Source organism: Heteronotia binoei, chromosome 8 (genome assembly GCF_032191835.1).
Source record: "Heteronotia binoei isolate CCM8104 ecotype False Entrance Well chromosome 8, APGP_CSIRO_Hbin_v1, whole genome shotgun sequence".
NCBI classification, from domain to species: domain Eukaryota; kingdom Metazoa; phylum Chordata; class Lepidosauria; order Squamata; family Gekkonidae; genus Heteronotia; species Heteronotia binoei.
The window spans coordinates 59478632-59502051 of record NC_083230.1 but is presented as its reverse complement, the minus strand read 5'-3'; the positions used below and the strand labels follow the sequence as shown (position 1 = coordinate 59502051).

The 23420-nt window shown below is 50.2% G+C and overlaps 1 protein-coding gene across 1 annotated transcript in view; it reads right to left on the bottom strand.

The window, feature by feature from the left end:
• LOC132575723 (uncharacterized) overlaps positions 1-9141 on the bottom strand; it is a 49196-nt gene extending 40055 nt beyond the window's left edge. The window contains exon 1 of the mRNA XM_060244416.1: positions 9022-9141. Coding sequence (XP_060100399.1) covers positions 9022-9069 — 48 coding nt within the window. The 5' untranslated portion in view covers positions 9070-9141. The remainder of the gene's footprint in view (positions 1-9021) is intronic.
• Positions 9142-23420: the final 14279 nt, after the last annotated feature.

The window sequence follows — 23420 nt, the reverse complement described above, 5'->3', positions numbered from 1 at the left end:
TGCAACCAAACAGAATTAAAGAATTGCAAATTGTGACGGGTTGTGAAGTCACCACTAAAGTTAAATATCTTGGATTAGAGATAACCATGAAGAATATTGACTTGTTCAAAAATAATTATGAAAAATTATGGTGTAAGATGGACAAAGATTTGATGAAATGGAATAAACTTATCCTTATTGGGCAGGATAGCTGCAATTAAGATGAATATTTTGCCAAGAATAATGTATTTGTTCCAAACCATCCCGATTGTGAAAGATACCAAACAATTTAATAAATGGCAAAGGAAGATTTCTGATTTTGTATGGGCCGGAAAGAAACCAAGGATTAAGATGAAGATTTTAATAGATGCCAAAGAGAGAGGTGGTTTTCAGCTCCCAGATTTAAGATTGTATCATGATGCGGTTTGTTTGACATGGATCAAAGATTGGATAATGCTGTTAGATAAAAAACCTCTATGGTTAGAAGCTCATGGAAATAAATTCGGCTGGCATGCGTATTTGTGTTATGGGAAGAATAAGATGGACGTTTTTTTTCTCTCACCATTATATCAGAAATAGTTCATTAAACACTTGGATAAAATGTAAGAAATATGGTGACGAGAGAAAACCGCTCTGGATAGTGCCAGCAGAAGTAATAAAAATAACAGCTGAATCTGATGAAGAAAGAGCGATGTCATATAATCAACTGCTCAAGATTCAAGAAGGCAAAATTGAATTAAAATCTGCAGAAGAGTTAAATAATAAGTACGACTGGTTTCAAATGCAAATCAAAAGCTTGATAGAAAACGATATTAAATTGGATGGAATTAGACGTGAGCAAACAGAACTGGAAAGGCTCCTGCTTGGAGATAATGAAAAATTAATATCGAAAGTATATAAATTATTATTAAAATGGTCTACAGAAGAAGTAGTAGTAAAGTCTCAAATGGTCAAATGGGCAATCAATGTGAATAGAGAAATACAAATGGATACGTGGGAGCACCTTTGGAAGAACTCGATGAAGATCTCAACTTGTCAGAGTATCAAAGAGAACTGTTTTAAGATGATGTATAGGTGGTATATGACTCCGAAAAAGCTGGCTAGGATGAGTAAGAAGATGTCGGATAGATGTTGGAAATGTAGAAAACACGAAGGTTCCTTTTTTCACATGTGGTGGACTTGTGAAAAAGCGAAAGAATTTTGGAAGATGATACAAAATAAGAAATCTCCAAATTTTTGGGTTCTGACTTTAAGAAAACTGCAGAGACTTTTTTGCTTGGATTACAATTAGAAAAATTTCCAAAGGAAGACAGGACTTTAATTTGGTACTTGCTCTCAGCTGCTAGGAAATTGTATGCGCAGCTGTTGAAACAGAGAAAAATACCAGAGAAATGGGATTGGATTGTGAAAGTTTTATCGTGGAGTGAGATGGACAAATTAACTAAAACTTTAAGAGACTATGATTTAGATATATTCAAAAAGGAGTGGAAGAAATTTAAAGGATATATGGAGAAAGAGTGGAATGTAAAAAGACACTGGACAATTTTTTAGTATTAATGAGAGAAGAAAAATATTGAACTTTGATTGGTTAGCGGTACCTTTATAATTGAATTTAAATTTATAACTTTGGGGAAGTCAAATACCAGAGGGAGGGGGGGCTGAAATATCATATGGGTTAGTATAGAAAAGAGAAAATTAAATATTGTAACCATATGTTATTAATAAATTGTTAAAACACAAAAAGGAGTCTGCCTGGCTGGACTCCATTCCATTGCTGCTGTGTTGGTGTGAGAGAGAGATTGTGCTGTGCTGGCCCTTGGCCTCAGCTGCTGCTGCTCTCTCTCAGCCTTGCCTGACTTGCCTGGAGAAGAGAAGACATCTAAGGTAAGACAGTCTTGGGGTTCTTGTTTTTATTTTAGATAGTAAAAGGACTTTTTAAGACTCAGAGTCCCTTTGCTTATCCAGATTTGGGTGGGTGAGTACTGGGTAGCTTATTTGGGGTTAGAGTTAGGGGGTTCTGCTGGGGGTGGGGGCCTGCGGTGGGGGGGGGTTGCCAATTTGCCCATATCTTACTTTAGTGAGAGGACTTTTAAAAGTGCAGTGTCCTTTTACTTTTCCTGATTTGGGTGGCTTGGATTTATTGGGGTTAGGGTGAAGGTTTTTTGGGGGGGCGGGGTTGGTAAAGTTCCTGTATTGTTAAAAGTCAAGTTTTTTACTGTTTTAAAAGGATTCTTTGTTTGATTTTTTTGCTGCTGTGTTGTGCTGTTGTTGTTCCTTTTCTCTTCTGGTTCTGGTTCTTGGGGGGGCTGTTTGGCTTAATTTTCATTGTTAAAAAGGTCACTTTTTAAAAAGTTGTTGGCCTTTTCTCAGTGATCTGTTTGGATCTATTCTCTGTTGTTGCTGGTTTTGCATCCTGTCCTGTTGTCCCTTTTCTTGGTTCTGGTTTGGGGTTTTTTTTTGGGGGGGGTGTTAAAAGTTAAGTCTCTTTCTGTCACATTTTGGGGTTTTTTAAAATTACCTCTCTTTGATGTGGGGGTTGGTGTGTGGGGCTGTGTGGGGTGGGACACTTTCATGTTTTTATAGAGTTATTTTTGGAGTCTGAGGGTGCTTTCAGTTTGGCTAGGGCCACTAAATAGGCTGCCCCACTAATAAGGGTGTTTTTAGGGATCGTGTTTTTTAAAATTTTAAAAAAAGATTAATCCAGTTTAGGGCTTTATCTTCTTTCAAAATTCAACTAGGCCAGATAGGGGTGATTTTAAAAGATTTTAGGTTTCTCATAAAAGGCAGTGTGACTACTAGGCCACATCAGGCTCCCTTTTAAAGAGACTACGGTTGTAGTGCATCTTGCTTTCAGCCACTGAAAGCTGGTGCACCCGTAGATTTCCGTAGGGTAAACCACAGCTTTTCTCAAGTTACAGGGGACACGTGATTTCGAGTTTGCAAGGAAAGCCGATTTGTCCCAGGATCTAGTTAGGAGAAGTTTAACTAGGAGGATATAACAAGGATTGCCTTCATCTCAAGGTAGCTTTTTAAAAACTGTAGCCAGGTAGAGGCAGGATCACCTAGTCTCCAAAACTTTATCGGACTACTACTACCCCAATCCAAAGAAGGACAGGTTAGGGACCAAAAAGACAAACAAATGAGTTTTGGTGGAAGTGTTTTTAAAAAGAAGTCAGGGCACCTGTTAGTTCAGGATACAGTGCAGTGAGTTAGGTTTGTAAAAAAACCCTCTCAGTTCAGGTTGTGTGAGACTGGCCAAGGGTGACATGAGTGACAGGCAGCAGAAGAGGGGCCCTGGGGACAAGGCCAAGGAGACGATTAGAGGGTTGGAGAAGAGGGAGAGGACCCAATTTTCCCCACCTGTGCATAGGGCCACTCCACAGCCACCTTCCAACATTCCGACCTCTGGCCGGAGTGTGATGAAGAAGTCCCGCCTTGGGTCCTTCATCAAGGCTGCTGCTGGGGCGCCCCCAGCAGAGGTGCCATTAGGTGCTGGCACTGAGCAGGGGTCTGATGCTCGGGCAGTCTCTCCACCAGCTGATGTCACTCGGCCTCAGCAGCCAGAAGAGGGGCAGCAAGAGCAGCCATCCTTGGAGATGAGCTTTAGGGACAGTTTTCTGTCCAAAACAATCACCCCCAGGAGGCTGCGGAGTGTTGTGCAGGAGCGGGAGGAGAAGCTGGTTGAGAAGGACCAGCCCCCTTCTTTGGTTCCAATGGGCACCAGCAGTCCTTCAGGGAATGGCCAGGAGGGGAGGCCGCATGGGGTGGAGGGGGAAGAAATGGAGACACACGAGGTGCCTCCATCTCTACCCACTTCCCCCTGGTGGCCAGCCCCTTCTACCACCCCAAGACATGATGTGTCTGCTCCGAGCACCTCACAGGAGGTGGCTCCGGACACCCAAGCTGCCGGACACCAAGCTTGGGCATCCATACACCTCCGAAGTCTGGAAGCATTTCTGACTTATGGATCCATGCTATGCTCAGTGCCAGCTGTGCAGGGCCCGGATCAGTCGTGGGCGGGACCCTGCCCATCTGACTCCTGGGGGGATGCAGAACCACCTGCGGAAGCACCACAAGGCAGTGCTTCTTAAGGGGGGAAAGCAGGCTGGTGCTGGGGTGCCCAAGCGGCCAACACCACCCAGCCAGGAGGTCCGTCCCATCGCGACTACCTCCAGAGCTCTCCAGGAGAGTTCCGTGGCAGTGCAGGAATGCCAGCCATCTATGCCTGAGATGTTTGGTGGGGGTGGCACCTGTGTGCCAAGAAGAAGAATCCGGTACGGCAGGAGGGTGATCGCCTGGAACCTTGCCAGGCCGGTCACCCATGGACTTCCATTTTCAGTGGTTGAGAATCCTGGGGTGCTAGGGTTGCTCCAGTACCTGGCGCCCTGGTACAAAGTTCCTGCTAGAACCATCATTAGCAGGACAATTGTGCCATCTGTTTTCAGGGCGACCGGATCTGTGGTGAAGGTGCATTTGTCCCATGCTGCCGGGGGGACTGTTCATTTCACCTCAGATATCTGGAGCTCCCAATATGCATTTGAAGGGTATTTCTCCCTGGCTGCGCATTGGTGACAACCTAGTGAGCTGCAGGGTGGGGGTGGCAGTAGTGGCAGGCAGGGTCAGGGCCACCAGGGCAGCTATCGCTGGGCCTTGCTGCACACTGAAGCAGTCAACACACTGCACATGGCGGACACTCTCAGAGCCATCCTCTCATGGCAGTTAGAGGGCTAGATAGGCAGTGGGGACGTCACCACGGCCTTCATGGTGACTGACGGTGGCTCCAACATCAAGGCAGCTGTCCAGCGTAAGGGCCTACAACTCCTTCCTTGCGTGGTCCACCTTCTCCACCTCGTGGTTAAGGACGCATTGGGCTAAACAAAAAGCCAGGATTGTCGGTATCTAGTCACGACCCATGAATACCGACTTCTGCTCCAGAAGTGTCGGCACATCACGGGTCACTTCTCACGCAGCAATACAGACTCGTATCTGCTGCATGAGAAATAGACACTGACAGGTGTGACAGGGCACTGCCTGATTGGTGACGTCAGCACACGCTGGAACTCCACCTGTGCCATGCTGGAGTGCATGGTGCAGCAGAGAGCAGCCCTGGATGCCTTTGAGGCGAGGGTCTTTTGGGATGAGAACCATCTCACCCAAGAGGATTGGGTGGTCATTTCTTAGACTGTGGAGGTTCTTGGGCCCTTCAAGACCCACACAGAAATGCTCTCGTCTGACATGGCGAGCATCACACTGGTTGTCCCCATGGTCCACATGGCCCGTGAGGACCTGGCCTCGTTTCTAGTGCCAGCTCAAGGCCGTGCAGACGTTCTTCCAGCGGTGCACGCCCAGGTTGTTAGGCTGCAGGAAGGGCTTGAGGCCCGCTTTCAGACTTTCACCCAGGATAAGGTCTACATGATGGCGACCATGTTAGACCCGCGCCTGAAGGGCACGATCGCCGAGCAGGCCAACGAGTTCGATAGCTGGCAAGAAGAGCTCTCCCAGAAGGTCGAGCGCTGCAGAGTCAGGGCCAGCCCAGTGCTGGTAGCTGACGAGGAGGGGGGTGGAAGCAGCTCATCTGCCACTTCCACTACTGTTCATCCCCAACCTCCTTGGCTAGGCTGTGTTTCCCACAAGACTCATGCCACGAAGAGTCCCAAGATGACACTCATCGGGCGGCTCGTTGGCCCCTCTAGGAACGGTAGGCCCCTGAAAGCAGAGACGGGTACCACGATGGTGAGGGACTATCTTTCGGAGCCCAACAAGTTGCAGGAAACGTCTTCTTTGGACTACTGGGTCATGAAGGAGGGGGTCTGGCTGGCCGTCTCCTCCGTGGCCAAGGTGTTCCTCTCATGCCCACCAACGAGCATGCAGAGCGAGCACGTCTTTTCGCATATGAGCGACATTGTCTGCCCACATCGCAATCGCCTGCAACCCTTGACAGTTGAGCAGCTGGTCCTCCTGAAGGTCAACTTGCCTCTGTTCAGCTCCCCGAACATAGACTTTGAGAGTGAATGAAGTGAGCACCTACTTGTGCCTGCATCCTCTATTGGCCCGCGCTTGGAAGGTGGTTGTAAAATGCTCTCCCACTAAACATAGACTAGAGTTCAAAGACAGCCCAAAAACTCACTCACAAATTGATTAGCAGTGCACCCCCCCTCCCCCATCATCCATCCCCAAACCAAAAGTGAATGCTGGTTTAAAATCTGCAAAGCAATCCAAATTTCCCCAGTCCCCATCCACACATGCCTAATAATACTGAAAGGGCCATTGCAGCCCTCAACTGTAACCGACAGCACCCACAGGCCCAGCCTTGATAACCCAGGTTTTTTTTTTTTTCAGGGGCAGGAGGAAGAAAGAGGGAGGTTCCAGTTATGATGACAGGCAGCCAGCAGCCATACCAATGCTGAGGTCCCTCTAATGGGACAGTGGTGTGTTGCTGCTGAGCTGAAGAGAAGGAATGGTTCCCTTCCTCTCACACCATCTGAGGCCCTCCCAGTGATATTCCTCATTTGGGTTGCAACTCTGGTTCGCCTCCTCGTGGTGCACCCTGGGTAACGCCGAAGAGCCTGGACCAGCCAACCATCCATCACTAAAGGTAAGTCTAAATGCTTCTTGCTTTGTGTCGGATACAGAATGATGTGGAGCTAGGTGTGGTCCACCGCTTCTCTTGTTTGAGAGTTGTGTTGTTTGGGGCAGGGCTGGAGAGCTGGCATCTGTAGATTGCATGTTCTGTGGCAGGGAAGCTGGGATCTGGGTGAGAGACCCAGAACCAGCATGCTTGTTGTGTGTTCTGTGGCAGGGAAGCTGGCATCTGCGTGAGAGACCCAGAACTAGCATGCTTGTTGTGCTTGGCCAGCTCTCCCCGTGTTGTTTGCGGGAGGGCTGGAGAACTGGCATCTGAGTTTGCTGCAGCCAGGTCTGCAGAGCAGACCTTGATCAGATTGTGTTTCGTGTGGCAGTGACATTGGCAACTGGGTTATATTGGTTCCAGGCCAGCAGGGTTCATAGAGTAGATAGATGGATGTAATGCATTTGGGTCCTATAGAGATTCTCCGGTGTGAAGTTAGCTTTGGCTTTGGGTGCCCCAGGAATTGGACTCTCTGGTCCAATTTTTTTTTTGGCCTTGTGAGTTTTGTGTGGGACAGTGCCCTGAAGCTGCACAGAGGTTCGAGGGGCTCTCCTCAAAACCCCATGCTTCCCAGAGCCACTTTTCCCACAACAATTACAGTGGAGGAAGCGGCTCTAATTGTTTTTTTTCTCACCATTGGGAACAGTGTTCCTTTTGGGGTGTCCACAGATGGGTGCAGTCTTTTTGGGCTGGGGGGGGGGGTTGCATGCAGGGGAGTCCCCTGAAGTTGCCCTGCAGTTTTGGGGCCTCTCCCTCAAACCCCCCTCTGGCCAGAGCCACTTTCCCCATAGCAATTATAGTGGAGGAAATGGCTAATTAGGCTTTCCCCAGCATTGGTGGCAATGGGCCTTTTGGGGAGCCCAAAGACAGGGACCCCTGGCCCAATCTTTTTGGGACTTTGGGGTTTTGTAGGGGAGAGTCCCCTGTGGGTTCCCTGAAGTTTTGGGGGCTCTCCCACAAACCCCCTGCCCCCAGTAGCCTCTAATTATGCCCTATGTCGCCATTGATTTCAATGGCCCATAGGGTATAATGGTGGAATGAGACCTCCTGGCCCAATCTTTTTGGGACTTGGGGGGTTTGTAGGGGAGAGTCCCCTGCAGGTCCCCTGCAAATTTGGGAGCCCTCCCTCAAACCCCCTCCCCTCCAGGTGGCTTCCAATATACCCTATTTTGTCATTGATTTCAATGGCCATAGGGTATAATGGGGCCGTATATTCGGAAATAGCCGCGCATCTACCGTATATACGACTATTCTGAGTACCGGTATTCAGAAATATATGGTATTCCAAAATTTTTGGCCCCATATATTTCCGAATCCAATTTTTTCCGATTTTTTTTTTGCACACCCCTAGTGGCCAGCTCGCCTGGCCCCAGCTCTCTCTAGCACTCTCTATCTGGCTGTTGCTCTCTCCCTCGTCACTGTCACTCTCCCGCTTTCTCTCTCACTGCTGCTCTCAAACTGTTCCCTTCTCTCTGACACTGCTGTTCTCTCTCTTGCTGTCGCTCTCCCTCTCGCTTTCACTGTCTCATTCTCATGCTGTCGCTCTCTCTCTCTGCCACTTTCCCGTTCTCTCCCTTGCTGCCCCTTTCTCTCTTTCTGCCACTCTCCTGTTCTCTCTCTCACTGCTCCCTCTCTCTCTGGCACTGTCCCATTCTCTCTCTTGCTGGCCCCCCTCTCTCTTTGCCGTTCTCCTGTTCTCTCTCTCACTGCCCCTCTCTCTGCCGCTCTCCCCCTCTCTCTCCTGCCGCTCTCCCATCCTCTCTCTCGCTGCTCACTCTCTCTGCTGCTCTCCCCCTTGCTGCCCCCTCTCTCTCCCTGCTGCTCTTCCATTCACTCTCCCTGCCACTCTCCCATTCTCTCTCTCACTGCCCCTCTCTCTCTCTGCTGCTCTCCCCCTTGCTGCCCCCTCTCTCTCCCTGCTGCTCTTCCATTCACTCTCCCTGCCACTCTCCCATTCTCTCTCTCACTGCCCCCCTCTCTCTCTGCCACTCTCCCCCTTGCTGCCTCTCCTCTCTCTGCCACTCCCCCATTCATGCTCCCTCTGCCCCCTCTCTCTCTGCCACTCTCCTGTTCACTCTCTGCCTGCTCTCTCTCTCTATGCCACTCTCCCCCTTGCTGCCCCTCTCTCTGTCACTCTCCTGTTCACTCTCTCTCTGCCACTCTCCTAATCTCTCTCACTGTCATTTTCTGTCTCTGCCACTCCTCCAGGAGAGGGCCCCTACATAGGAAATGGAGGTTTTAATAGAACAGCCTTCCCCCCCGAGTGCCCCCCATAGCTACAGGCTACCCTTCTCCATACTGCAGGGGCCTCCACCTCCTCGGCTGCTTAGAAGTACAACATGTTCAGAAGTACAGTTAATATTGAATATTATTATATTGCTATATGTAGTAGAAACAAAGAAATTACTCCTTACCTGAAATATATACTGTGTTATAATCAGTAACCAAATCATTTTGTCCATAAGGAGTTTTTACTTTGGCTCCCAGTGTCTATTATGGATCAGCCTCATAAGAACTTCTGATTAACAGATGGTTGCACACTTGAACAAAAATAAAATAGGATAAAATAAATAATAGAGTCTAGTTGCCTTTGTACTTTAAAGTTAGGGTTTTTCCTAGGAAAAAAAAACCAGCAGAAACTCATTTGCATATTAGGCCACACACCCTGATGTCACCATTGTTTTGCATAGCTTTTTTGTAGAAAAAGCCCAGCAGGAATTCATTTGCATATTAGGCCACACACCCTGACGTCAAACCAGCCAGAACTGTGTTCCTGCTCAAAAAAAACCCTGGTTATGACTGGTATGAAACAGCTATATTCAGACTTCAATTTAAGTCTTTATTCAAGAGCCATAAATGTATAATCAAATGTCACCAGTAGTTAATGAATATATTTAGATATAGCCTGGGGTTGTTTTGTAGAAAAATAGGTGGTGGAGCTCATCCAAGATTGTTATGCAGCTGCACCTACTATTCAATGGACAAGGTGGGAAGGAGGAGGTGGAACTCTCAGAAAGGTTCAGGAGCTATACTCCTGTGAGCTCCTGCTGAATCCGAGGTCTGGATATAGCTTAAGTGAATCTACAGTCTCAATATATATTTTACATTACAGTACAGTACATTATTTGTACTATAGAAAATTTCAACTCATAGCAGGGATGATATTCATTTAAATGCTGCTCCACTGAGGTATCTACAACACATAAATGAAATTCATGTGTGACACTTAAAACACTTTCTCAACCTTTCTAGATCTAGAACCCAATGTGTTGCAATCACATAACACACAGGAAGAGGAGAAGTCAGAGTTATGACCTCAGCAGTATCAAGAGCAAGACTACAGGCAGCAGACCATGAGAGACAAAGACAAAATGTAAGCCAAGCACTAGGAGGTGTATTGTAGTGAGGGACAAGCTAAGCTCTGAGCCATGGAGTAATCACCATCACTGACTGACCTTGCCTTGACATCCTGCTTTTTTTATCTGTGTGAATGCAAAGGAAGTCATGACCTGGAGCTGTCTGTGTGTCTATTCCTATATAACTTGCAAACTGTGCACATTATAATAGTCCTGGGAGATGGAAGAGGCTCCCTGTACTGGAGAGATTACCTTAGGGCTGTTATGCATTATCTCTGTGCTGTCTGCATAAATGGATGCATGGAAGACTAAAGCAGCAAATGCTGAAGACAGCAGTGCAGAGTATTGTTCCCAACACAGCAGTGTCCACAAATTTAATTGGGAGAAAAGGCAACATACACTTATACATTTAAAAAATACAGAGGCAACAGCAGAGGCACATGGTGCAGGTGTGTCTGGAGGGCTTGCCTCATGGCCTACCTCCGACCTCTTGCTGGCTGCCACTGTCGATGGGAGAGTCTCCGGGAGATGTCCCACAAGCCTCCAGCCCAAGGGCCGATGAGGTCTCCAGCGGCTGGCTGGAAAGCTCTCGGACGCCCTGTGGTGCCGCGGGCATTGTCAGCAGCCAACAGCTCACAGCTGGGCTTAATAAAAGTGGGGAAGTGCAGCTGGGAGGAGGCAGGGTTCGCAAGGGACGAGATTTAAAGAGAGTCAGTCAAGCACGCCAGGGAGGAAGAGCTCGGTGTTGTCGGTTCGGACGGTACAGAGAGAGAGAGAGGAACGAACGACAAGAGCAAGAGCGGTCGGGGGTGCCTCGGTGCCTTTAATCTTCATTAACCTTAACCTCCCCCGCTCAGTCTGAGACGTGTCTGGTTCCTGGTTTAATCTATCCTGGAGCGGTCGCCTGGCCCCTCCCAGGCTCCGACAAGAGAACCTGAAAAATTGGTGGCCCGTATGGGGAAGAGTTGACCCCGTCCTTCCATCCCCACACCCGCCGGCTGGCAGCCTCGAAGTCTGGTCTTAGCTCAGCCTTGGTTCCTGGGGCCTCGTCCAGAAGCACTACCGGCAAGCATGTCTGACCCGGCCGCACCAGCCTTCGACGTGGCTCAGTTCACCCAGTGGATGATAGAGAGGCAAGACCAGGTGATGCGGGAGTGGATGGCACAGCAGAGAGAATCCCAGAAGACCCTAGTCCGCGACATGTATGAAGCCTGCCAGGCCACGCACTCTAACCCGCCCGGGCTCTCTGTGCGGCCCCCTCCGCCGCTACTGACCAAGCTCACTGCGGAAGATGACATAGAAATCTTCCTCAATACCTTTGAGTGCACAGTGGAGATGGCCCAATGGCCTGGACACAGAGGGCCTATATCCTGGGTCCGTATTTGACTGGGGGAGCCCAGGTTACCTTTCGCAGGTTACTGCACGAACAAATGACTGATTATGACGCGGTGCGAAACGCCTTGTTGGACCGTTTTGAGATCACAGAAGAGTCATATCGGAGCAAGTTTCAAGCCCGCCTTATGGCGGCAGAACTGAGTTAGCTACGCGCTGGCTAGTGCTGGGAACTACCACCAAGGAAGCGGTAATCGAGAAAGTTGTGGGGGAACAGATCCTGTACATCGTACCACGGGATGTCCTGCTCTGGGTCATGCCCAACAAACCCATGGACCTAAAAGCCCTCGTGACTCTCTTGAAAAACTACTCGGCGGCCGACCCAAGTGGTAAAGCCCTCGAAATCCCAAAAGGCTATGATGAGGGAATGCATGGAGAACGAAAGATGCCGGGACATCCACCAGCCCGAGAATGGTGTGCCCGCCCCTTTCAGCAGGGCCGGCCACAGGAACCAATGACCTGTGGAGACCCGCCCGTCCTTCCACCACGCCCCACCAGCAACGGATGTCTGGAGACACTGCCTCCATCCATAGGCCCTTGCTACACGTGTGGGCAGTGGATTGCACCACAATGGAGTGCGACTTGTCCCATGACCGAGCCCTACCGGCTATCTATTGTCATTCTGCCTTCCCTCCTCTCATGGTGTACGCCAAGTTGAGTCCCTATTTGGTTGAAGCGATGCTGGACTCGGGCAGCACCATCATGATGGTCAGGCAGAACCTGCTGCCTACGGAGCTCCATGTGCAATGGTGGACAGAAATTGCGTGCTTCATGGACGAACCCCATGCGTGGCTGGTGGTGGAGGTGGTGCTGGAAGTGGACGGGCAGGCCGAACAAGTGGAAGTCGCAGCTGTTCCCCGCCTCCCCTGCACGGTCCTTCTTGGACGAGACTTCCCTCACTTCAAGCAACTCCTCCACCAGACCACTGCGCCCAACGAAAGCAATATGCTGGGGGATGACATCCTGCACGTCAGTCCTTCCACCAACGGGAGTGATACCGAAGACCTGGGGCCGTTGATTCCGAGCCGGAGGAAGATGAGCTGGTCCACATGAACCCACAGTTCCATTTTGACCAGGAGACTGACCCCACCCTACAGGCCTCGCAAGAGGCGGTGGCAGTAAGTGAAGACGCGGTGCAGGACACCCAGCGGGCCGAACGATTGCCCTACATTGAAAAGATGGGAGGGGCTTGGTATAGGGTCCCCAAGGCCCCCACGGAAGGGCACGAGAAGACCAGCTCCTTATCCCCCAAGCGTACCAGGCCACAATCCTGAAGGCAGCTCACGATCTTCCATGGGCCAGGCATCAGGGGCCACGGAAAACCCTCTCCAAGATACTGGCCCAATTTTTTTGGCCCTCCATGTACGCAGACGTACAAGAGTTCTGCTGCTTGTGCCCATTATGCCAAACGGTCGCAGCACAGACCACCCCCAAAAGCCCCGCTGCCCATACAGCAACACCAGTTCCAACGCGTGGCCATGGATTTTATAGGGCCCCTAGACTGCACGCTTTGAGGCCACCGTTACATCCTCGTGATGATGGACTACGCTACTAGATACCTGGAGGCTGTCCCCTTACACTCTTTGAAGACCCCCTTAGTGTTTAAGGCAATCCTTCATGTTTTTGCCCACTTTGGGCTACCAAAGGAAATTCTCACGGATCAGGGGCCCACCTTCCGTTCTTGCCTCATTCATGAGTTATGCCGTTCCTTAGGCATTAAGCAGGTCTTTACTTCACTCTACCATCCCCAAACCGACGGCCTAGTAGAATGCTTCAACCAGACTCTAAAGGCAGCCCTTTGGCGTCTCACCCACGACTGCCCTCACAACTGGGATTTGTTCCTAGATCCTTTGCTGTTCGCCCTCAGGGAGACACCACAAGCCTCCATGGGCTTTAGCCCGTTCAAAATACTTTTGAAGCGTCAACCATGCGGATTGCTTGACCTGGTCGAAGGCCAGTGACGTTGGACTGAGGAACCCCTCCGTTGTACCCCTTCCCAACATGTACAGCTCCTCCAAGGACGCCTACAAGACGCTCATGAAGAAGCTCACCATAACCTGGCATGGGCCCAAGAAGTGCAACGCCATTATTATGACCGCGGGGCCCGCCGGAGGGAGCTACAGGCCGGTGACCAGGTATTATTGCACCACAGGGCCACCCCCGAAAAGGGCCCAGACACCTGGGACGGACCCTTCTCAGTCCACCGCCAAGTCGGGCCGGTCACATACGAAGTCTGATGCGGGCAGCGAGTCCGGGACCTCCGCCTACTTCACATCAACCACCTGAAACACTGGTATGCCCGCAAAGGGCCCTGGTGTGGTCTCGGCTGTCACCCTGAAGAGCTGCCATCGCCGGTGCTTCCCTGAGTCCCTATGGTCCTGGTGGAAGAACCCCTGTACAATGACCAGGACAACAGCAGGCCATACGAGAGGTGGTGTCCCAGGTCCCGAGGGTCTTCTACCGCACGACCGGAGTTACCCCACTCGCTGAACACTGCATCCACACAGAGCCTCAGGACGTAGCTAGGGCTGTGTGGTGGCCTGTACCATGGAAACACTGGGAGTAAGTGGAGCAGGAGGTCTGGGATATGTTCACCATGGGAATTATCAAACCCTCCAGAAGCCCCATAGTACTGGTGCCAAAGCCAGACAGCTCCACTCGCTTTTACGTTGTTTACCGGGAAGTGAACAGGGTCTCCCAGTTCGACGCCTACCTGATGCCACGTGCAGATCATCTGCTAGACCTCTTAGGGGCTGCTCGATACCTCTCCGCCCTGGATTTGATGAAGGGCTACTGGCAAATCCCGGTGCGGGCGGAGGACCGGGAGAAGACTGCCTTTGCGACGCCCTTGGGCTTGTACCAGTTCTGTCATATGCCCTTCGGACTCCATGGGGCAGCAGCTATCTTTCAGCCGCTGGTAGATTCTGCCTTACTAGGCTGCCAGGGGTTCGCAGCAGCCTATATTGATGACATCATCATTTTCAGTGCTTCATGGGAGGAACACCTGCAGCATGTACAGGCTGTCCTGCGGGCGTGGCCCAAGTGGGTCTCAAGGCAATCCACAAAAAAGTAAACTGGCATTTTCAGAGTTAAAATACCTTGGGTTTCTCATGGGGAACGGTCGAATCAAGCCCTGGCCTCCGAAAGTAGTCCAGATTCGCGACACGCCGTTACCCCACACAAAGAAACACCTGAGGCACTTTCTCGGCCTTGTCAGCTACTACGGCTGATTCGTGCCTCACTTCGCCTCCCAGGCCACCATTTATGGACTGAGTTTACTCTGGCCTAGTGTCAGAGATACAGGGCTGTTATTGCTATGAACTCTCAGTATGCACTTATATTGTGTGAACACAGGCAAACCGCTTCTATGAACATTTATTGATAAGCAGAAAACATTAAATATAAGAACTAACCTATTATGGGCATTAATAACAAATACCCACTTGCCTACTGTCTATAGTGCTGTGGGGTAACAGGATAGAGGCGGGGGGGGGTGTACTGAGTAAGTGCAACTTTGGTGGGAAGTGTTAGTTGGAGGTGGCAAAACGGTGGCAGCATTGTTTGGGGGGGGGGGGGAGATGGACTGAGGTGAGGCAGTAGTAATCAGTAAGGCTCCAGGAGCCTACTGGGACTTCGTTCGGGGTCCCAACATCTCCTCAAGATCCCCAGACCGAAAGGCACTTGACTGTCTACCACCAGAACCAGAGCGTTCTAAGTAATAGCTCCAGCTTTGTGGAATGCCTTACCTGAAAACATCAGGGCCCTGCGGGAACTTCTGCAGTTCCACAGGGCCTGTAAAACTGAGTTATTTAAACTTGTCTTTAGGGAGGTAGATGTTACCCCATAGCACTGATAATCCCACTGAACCACCATAAGTGAAGTAAGATCATTCAGAGCAATTAGAAATGCACATCTTGGTCTTAAATTACTGAAAACTGGTTGATTTTACTGTGTAATCTGTTTTTAATGTTTTATATGGTTAATTTGCTGTTGTTAGCCACCCTGAGCCCACCAGGGGAGGGCGGGATATAAATTTGATAAAATAAATAAATACATAGGCAGTGGATCCTGTTTGATCTTAAGCATTTGGCATTTGTGCCATTTCCATATGGACATTTTACTCTGTGTGGGGCCAAGCAACAAGCACTCCAGCTTAGTTAAGAGGCCTCCCTGCTTGTTTCTGCCATTGCTGTGACTATGCATTCCACTGCATAGAAGAACTCTAGATCAGGCTTCCCCAAGAAGCTGCCAAGCCACGCAGAACACAACTGCACTCTTGTCCAAAGAAGACTGCCTCTAAGAACAGCTTTCAGCAGAAACCATGATGGAGGGGACCCTGGATCCATCTTGCTCAACAGCCATAACTTATTCCAGGCGTGTCAAGTCAGATGCAAATGCAGTAGCCCGCAGCTGGACAAAAGGCTTTGCTACCACATTGCACATGACAAAGGATTGTTCCTCTCAGCCATTGAGAAGATCACTGGACACAAAGAAGAAGCCCAGAGAAGTTACTGTTCCTGAGGACTTAATCCCATTATGAAGACCATTCCCATTGTGTTAGCTATAGTGTTACAGTAGATTGCAATGTGGCTCTAAATTGACCAATTCTTTTTTTTTTTGGTTAAGGTAGTTTATCTTAAGTAACCCCCTTATGACTTGCTAATCCTACAAAGCCTCTGGGAACCTCCCCCTGTCCACCCCTTTTGGTGACATAAGGAGTCACATGTACTGATGTCATGCAGTGTCACAGGTCACCTGACCTACTGGTCACACACCACATGACCTCATCACCTGAGGGCACAAATTTGATAATATAAGACCAGCAAATGGCCAGTTTAGGGTGTCTTGTCTTAACCTCCCACAGACTTGTACCTCCAAACTCTGTTTGGGCCACTCTCCACCTTCATGCCTTCTGCTTCAGGGATCCATGAACCAGGTAGTATAACCCCCCCCCCTCGCTCCCCCTGCAATAATTCCTTTTAAAAGCCCTATGCTTCACCACTTATTTCCTAGACTTTTGTTATGAGTGCTTGATTGTTTGAATATGTGATTTTATTTATATATATTTTTCTAAGTAAACATTTTAAATTATACCTCTGACTGGAGTCTTTCTTTCTGTTCACCCGCACTCTGTATAACTGGTGGAGATTTCAGCTCCTAAGAACTCTACCCGGGTTTTCTGCTAAATTCCCCACTTTAAAAAAAGGAAACCCAAGGCACTTAGAGTAACAAATCCAGTGTGAACTAATATCATGTGGCAGACATATTTGCTTAAGTAATACTGAACATCATTTAATAACTATATACACTGAAGCAAACTCTGCCAGAAAACAGTTAAAATATCTTCAACTGAAAGAAAAGGAATGGTCCATCACAATGGGGGGAGGGGGCAGTTCAGCAGCAGCAGAAACAGACTCTATACTGACTCTGTATCACCTTTCCACCTGCAAATAGTCTTCACTCTTTCCAGGGGTCCTTTTGTAGAAAAATAGGTGGTGGAGCTCATCCAGGGATTGTTATGCAGCTGCACTTACTATTCAATGGACAAGGTGGGGAGGAGGAGGGGGAACTGTCAGGAAGGATCAGGAGCTGTGCTCCTGTGAGCTCCTGCTGAATTCAAAGCCTGACTCTTTCTATTCAAATTAGTCTACAGTGGGCTGCTTGCTTTAAGAGGCAAGAAGCCATTTGAAGGATCCCTTTCACTCCCCCCCACACACACCTGCAAATGGGAGGGGTGAAGGGCAGGCTTCTAATGGCTGCTTACTTCCTGCCTGCTTGCCTGTCTTCCTGTCATTTCTCTATCTCTTTGTCTTCCTTCCTTCCTTTCCCTTTATTTTATTCCGTTTTCCCAAACTTTAACATAGCACTTCAGCCATTCCTCTCATTCTTTCTCTGTCTTTGTCATTTTCTTTCATTCTGTCTATCTTCCTTCTCATTTTTATTTCTCTCACAGGCCTCATTTTGGATAGGAGCTCACAGGAGGAGTTCCAGAACCTCTAAATTTTATTGCAATCTTTTTCTTAACCTCCCCCCCACCCCAAATACTTGCTTCTGGGCTCCATTGTTCAACCCCCTGTGAGAATTTTGCTGAACTCTAATATTTGACAAACTTTCTAATATTTCCCCCCACAAAAATGGGGAAATAACTAAAATATATAAAGTAGACAGATGGAAATCTTCATCATGGCACTGTGGCCACATAGGAGAAAGTAATTTTAAAAGTATGATAGAAGTATGATAGGAGTAAGATGACAATTATAATTCAAGAAGCATGTAAAAGTAGATGCTGAGCTGTTATAATTTAGTACACCTTCTGGAGATGTCAGGGGTGTGTGGTATATGGAAATAGTTACACAAATGAGCTCTGACACCTCTTCTTCTACAAAGTGGCCCCTGCTCTCACTCCTTCCCCCCCTTATTTTTCTACCTCCCTCTCTCATTCTTTCTGTCTTTTTATTTCATTTGGGCTGCAATCATACACAATAAATAATGCACTTTCAATTAGGGTTGCCAGGTCCAATTCAAGAAATATCTGAGGACTTTGGATGTGGAGCCAGGAGACTTTGGAGGTGGAGCCTGGAGGCATCAGGGTGGAGCCAGGAGCAAAGGTGTGACAAGCATAATTTAACTGCAAAGGAAGTTCTGGCCATCACATGTAAAAAGACCACACACCTTTTAAATGCCTTCCCTCCATTGGAAATAATGAAAGATAGGGGCACCTTTTTGGGGGGGGTTCAGAGAATTGGACCCCCTGGTTGAATCTTTTTGAAACTTAGACAGTTTTTTGAGGAGAGGCACTAGATACTATGCTGAAAATTTGGTGCCTCTACCTCAGAAAACAACTCCTATAGGGCCCATTTACCCACAGTAAATGTCAGAGAGACAATAAATTTCACAGGAGTAAAAAAATAAATCAAGCAGAGAGAGAGAGAGAGATTACCATGTTACAGGGCTGCTAAAATATCCTTCATTTTAGGGATCTGATCATTGCTCCAGAACATGACACAGTAGCCCTATAACAGGGGTCCCCAACCACCGGTCCACAGACTGGTGCTAGTCCATGGCCTGCTAGCAACCAGGCCACAGAGCGAGGCAGAGTAGCACCCCCCTTTCATCCACTTGGGACCCAGGCAGATGAAAGAAGCAGCGCAACGAGCCAGCCAGTCTTGCAAGCATTCTGCGGTCCATCCACTGGCCTGATGCAAAGCAGCCATTTCTCAGCTGGGAGGTAACCACCCTCGGGGATCCCCCCCCCTCCCCAGCCCTGCACCTTGAACTTTTTGCAAACTTTGGAAAGGGCAGTGGGGGGGGGGTAGGGGGAGGAACTTTACTTCCAAGAAATCTTTTGCAGAGGCTGCAATTCTGCACTGTCCCTCCTAGGGAATCCTGTGGTGGGGTGTGTGTGTAAAAGTTGGGAAGAAACTTTTTGCTGACTTTTGGGGAGCGGCTTGCACATGCAAGGGGATCGGGGTGAGAGCATTGTGGTGACTCATGAGTAAGCACAGAAAAGCTGGATACAAGTTCTGCAAACAAACAAGGCTCTGGTTTGGGGGGGCATTTGCGGTGGGATTGGAGCCACAGCCTGGTCAGGGAGAGGTCTGTTTGTGAGTAAGCGTGTGCAATTTTGAAATGGGCCACTGCTCAGAGAGGGACTGGGATATGGGTGGGGGGATGGCGAGCTTACTCTTGAGTCAACGCTGAGGCTGATGCATGAACACTCCTGAAGCTTACCTCCCCACACACACTTGTCGTGTGTGTTTGTGTGTCTGTGTGTGTGTGTCTGTCTGTCTGTCTTGCAGGGAAGGGGGGAGACTTCCACTGTAATGGAAGAGAGAGAAATGTAAGCCGGGTCCCAATTATATACACACCCTGGAACAACCCGCAGCCTGGCCAGGTCCAATCCTAGCCAGTTAAACTTCCCGTCACAGATCTTAATTGGCGGAGCATATTTGCGAGGACCAGTGGACTCCCACTGGTCACCTCTGTAGTGTTCGCTGCAATGTAACTTCAGGACTGAAATGCAAGACACAACACTCCTTCCCCCCTTAGTTTAAGACACAAAATCTTTCAAGTAGGCTGGCGCCCTGCGTTCCCTGGTCAACCTCCTCGGGGTTATTTGGGGAGTTGGAGTGGCCCCCGTGGCTGGCGGAGCGGCTGATTCCTCGTGGTGGGGTGATGGTGGAAGAGGGCTGTCTGCCACTTGTTGCTGTTCTAGAACCTCCTCTCCGGGGGGGGGTCGCTCCCTCCGCTGTAGTGCCCGCATAGTCGGTGCGGCCGGCATAGGCTGAGTAGCTCCCGGGGGTGTTGCTGTTAGTTCTCCCCCGCTCCCCGTCAGTTCTTCTGGCAAGGTGCGGCAGCGCAGCTGGTTAATATGTCTCCTTAGGATCTGGCCCCCCTCCAACGAGACCTCATAGGAGCAGGACCCGGTGACCCACAGCACCCGGGCAGCTATCCACTCTGGGCCGCTTGCAAAGTTTTGTGCGTATACCAGATCCCCTGGAAAGAATCCCGTAGTGGCTTCCCTGGTTTCGGGGGAATTGCAGAGGTCCATGGCCCTGTCAGGATGCAACCTCTCTAGCCTAGTGATCAACTTTCTCTCCATTAGCAACTCGGCACGGCTTAACCCGGTGACAGGGTTGGGGGTGATTCTGTTCCCAAATAGGAAGGCTGCCAGGCGGTGGTCCCAATCTCCCTGTACAATGTAACCCAGGGCCTCTTTAGTAGTGCACACCATGCACTCTGCTTGGCCGTTGGTGGCTGGATGGAAAAGGGTGGACCGAATGTGCTGGATGAGGTACCTATTTATGAACTCCTGGAATTCCCGGGAGGTCTCGGGAATCCCATGAGTGCAAAAGACCCTTCGCAAGACTCTGACTGCCGCTGCGGTGGAGGTTGAAGCTACGGGAATCACTTCCAACCACTTGGTGTACACATTGACTAGAATAAAGAATATTTGGCCTTGGTATGGCCCCGCAAAGTCTAGGTGTAACGGGACCACAGCCTCCTGTTGGACTCCCAGCAGTGGACAGGGGCACTGGGTGGATCAGGCCGGAACTCTTGGCAGGGCTGGCATCTTCTAATCCACCCTTCTATCTCCTTGTCCATCCCCGGCCACCATACATAGCTACGTGTCAGGGCCTTCATATGCACTATCCCCAGGTATCCCCAGGTATGTTTTGTGTAAGGCTTCCAGCACTTGCTTCCGCAATGGGGGGGGGGGAGAACCACCACCCTGCTACCCCAGAGAATACACCCCTTGTGTATGGACGGTTCATCTCTACATGATGCGAATGCCCTGAATACTGCATCCAGTTTGCCCGCGGGCCACCCCCTTCCCACCCAGTCTAAAATGCATGCAAGGATGCGGTCTCTACCCGTGGCCCTAGCTACCTCAGCGGCGTGGAGGGGCCTCTTGGGTAGAGTCTCTAGAAGCATCACATGGTGGGCAGGGGCAGGATCCGGGTTCATAGAGGGCAGTGGCAGGCGGCTGAGGGGTCAGCATGTCCCATAGCTTTGCCAGGGCAGTGGACTAGGGCATATGTGTATGAGTTGAGGAACTGGTTCCACCACAGGATGCGCTGTGACAGAATTTGTGGTGTCTGGCGGTCTGGGGCGAGGAGGCCCAGTAGCGGCTTGTGGTCCGTGGCAATTGTGAAACGCCTACCGTACAGGTAGTCGTTGAATTTATGCACACCTGCTACTATTGCCAAGACCTCCTTGTCTATCTGGGCATAGTTGCGCTCCGCTGGGGTCAGGGTTATCGAATAATAGGCCACAGGAACCTCTCTCCCATCCAGGAATTGGTGCCCCAGAATGGTGCCCACCCCTTACAGGGAAGCATCACAAGCCAGAATCACTGGTAGGGATTCATCAAAATGGTGGAGCACATCATTGGAAACTAGGAGGTCCTTGACTGCCTGAAAAGCAGCAGCCTGCTTCTTTTCCCAGACCCATGGGGCATTTTTATCGAGGAGCCTATGAAGGGGTTCTGCGATGGCTGCTTTGTGGGGCAAAAATGAATGGTAAAAATGTAATAAGCCCAAGAAACTCTGTAGCTCCGCCTTGCGCGTGGGGGCTGGGGCGTGGACTATTGCCCTGGTCTTGTCAGCCATCAGGTGGATTCCCGCGGCGTCAACAGCAAACCCCAAGAACTGTACCCTTGACACCCCAAGGGAACACTTCTCCCGCTTCACTTTAAGTCCTGCCGTCTGGAAGCGGCGGAGTACCTCTTGCAGACGGCTGCTGAACTCCTCAGCGTCCGGGGCAGCGATCAAAACGTCATCAAAAAACGATTGCACTCCGGGGATCCCTTTAAGAAGAGAGTCCATTATGCTCTGAAAGATCCCCGGAGCCACACTAACCCCAAATTGCAACCGCCGCACCCGAAAAGTTCCCCTGTGAGTCACAGTGGTCTGAGCCTCTGCTGTCTCTGTGTCCACCAAGAGTTGCTGGTACACCTGGGCCAGGTCCAGTTTCTCAAAAACCTTAGAGCCTGCTAGGGCTGCCATTACATGGCTAACCACCGGAACAGGGTATGGATTGTCCTGGAGTGCCTTATTTATTGTGCACATAGTCAGCGCATATGCGCACTTCCCCATTCAGCTTCACTGGAGTGACTATGGGTGTTTCCCATGCAGCGTAGGATACCTGTTCTAGCACTCCCTGGGCCATGAAGCGGTCCAGTTCCGCTTCTATTTTTGGTTTAAGAGTGAACGGAACTCGCCTGGCCTTCAGCCTTATCGGTCTCACGTGGGGATTGAGGGGTAAGGTGATTAAAGGCCCTTGTAGCACCCCAGGGACCCATCAAACACTTCCGGGAATTCCCGGCACACGTGCTTGAAATTTTGCGTACGTATCTGCTGCACCCCTACTATTTGAATACCCAGCGGTCGAAACCAGGCCAGCCCCAGTAATGTGGCATTTGACCACGAGTATGTCCAGTGTGCCCTTAAAGTTCTTAAACTCCACCCTTACAGTGGCCCAACCCAAAATCTGTACGGGGTTTTTTGGAAGTCCCGCAGTATGAAATCAGCCGGTTGCAGCCTGGGCCGGCCACGTGGGCAAAGTTTTCTTAGAAACTCCTCCGAAATTATGGAGATGGAGGAGACCAAGTCCAGCTCTATTAGGCATGGAGCACCCTCGATTAGGACTGACATCCTGACCTTATCGGGGGTGGTGAGGGGCAAGTTCATTACGTGCAGACTAGTCAATGCGGTCGAGTAGGCATTGGTCGAGTTGTGGTTGGTGGACTGATGTCTGCAAGTGGCCTTGGCCCAGCAAGCCTGTGCTATGTGGCCCACTCTTCCACAGTTCCTGCAGTCCACGTTGCGATAGGGGCAGTCCCGTCGCTCATGTGGATCTCCACAGCTGGTGCACTTGGTGTTGGCTGGTCTCTGTTGCTCGTGGCCGAGTGGGTGCTCTTGGCCCCATTCCTGGTTGGCGACGGAGCTGGTGTGCCTCCTCCTCCTCTGGGTTGCCCGGTGCCATCTCCTCCTGGTGGACGGCTTCCGCTCGCGAGTTGTGGAAAGCTTTGGTTGCTCTCTAGAACGTGGTGACTTCATTGAAGGTGAGTTGGAGGGTGAGCTCCTCCTTTGCAAAGAGCTTTTGCTGCAGTCTTTCGTCTCGGACGCCCCAGACGAATCCATCCCTCAGGGCTTCATCCAGCTTGTCGAAGCTGCAGTTCCCCACAATTTAGCAGAGGGTGGTCAGGTAGATGGCGGCTGTCTCTCCCGCCCCTTGATCCCTCTTGTGGAAGAGGACTCGGCGGGCGATGATGGATGGCTGGGGCAAGAAGTGCCCGGTCAGGAGTCTGACAACCTCTTTGTACGTTTTCTCTGTGATCTTTGCGGGGGCCGAGAGACCCTTTGCGATCTCGAATGTGGCCTCCTCGCAGACACTCAGGAGCACGTCTCTCTTACGGCTGTCGTCTGTAATCATGTTAGCTTGTAGGTAGCAGTCGACCCGCTCTGTGTAAGTCTCCCACCTATCGGGGTTGGCGGGGTCGAACTCAGCAAGGTGGCCCGTCACCCCACTTGGGTTAGCCATGGCAGTGGCGGCGGGCGCTT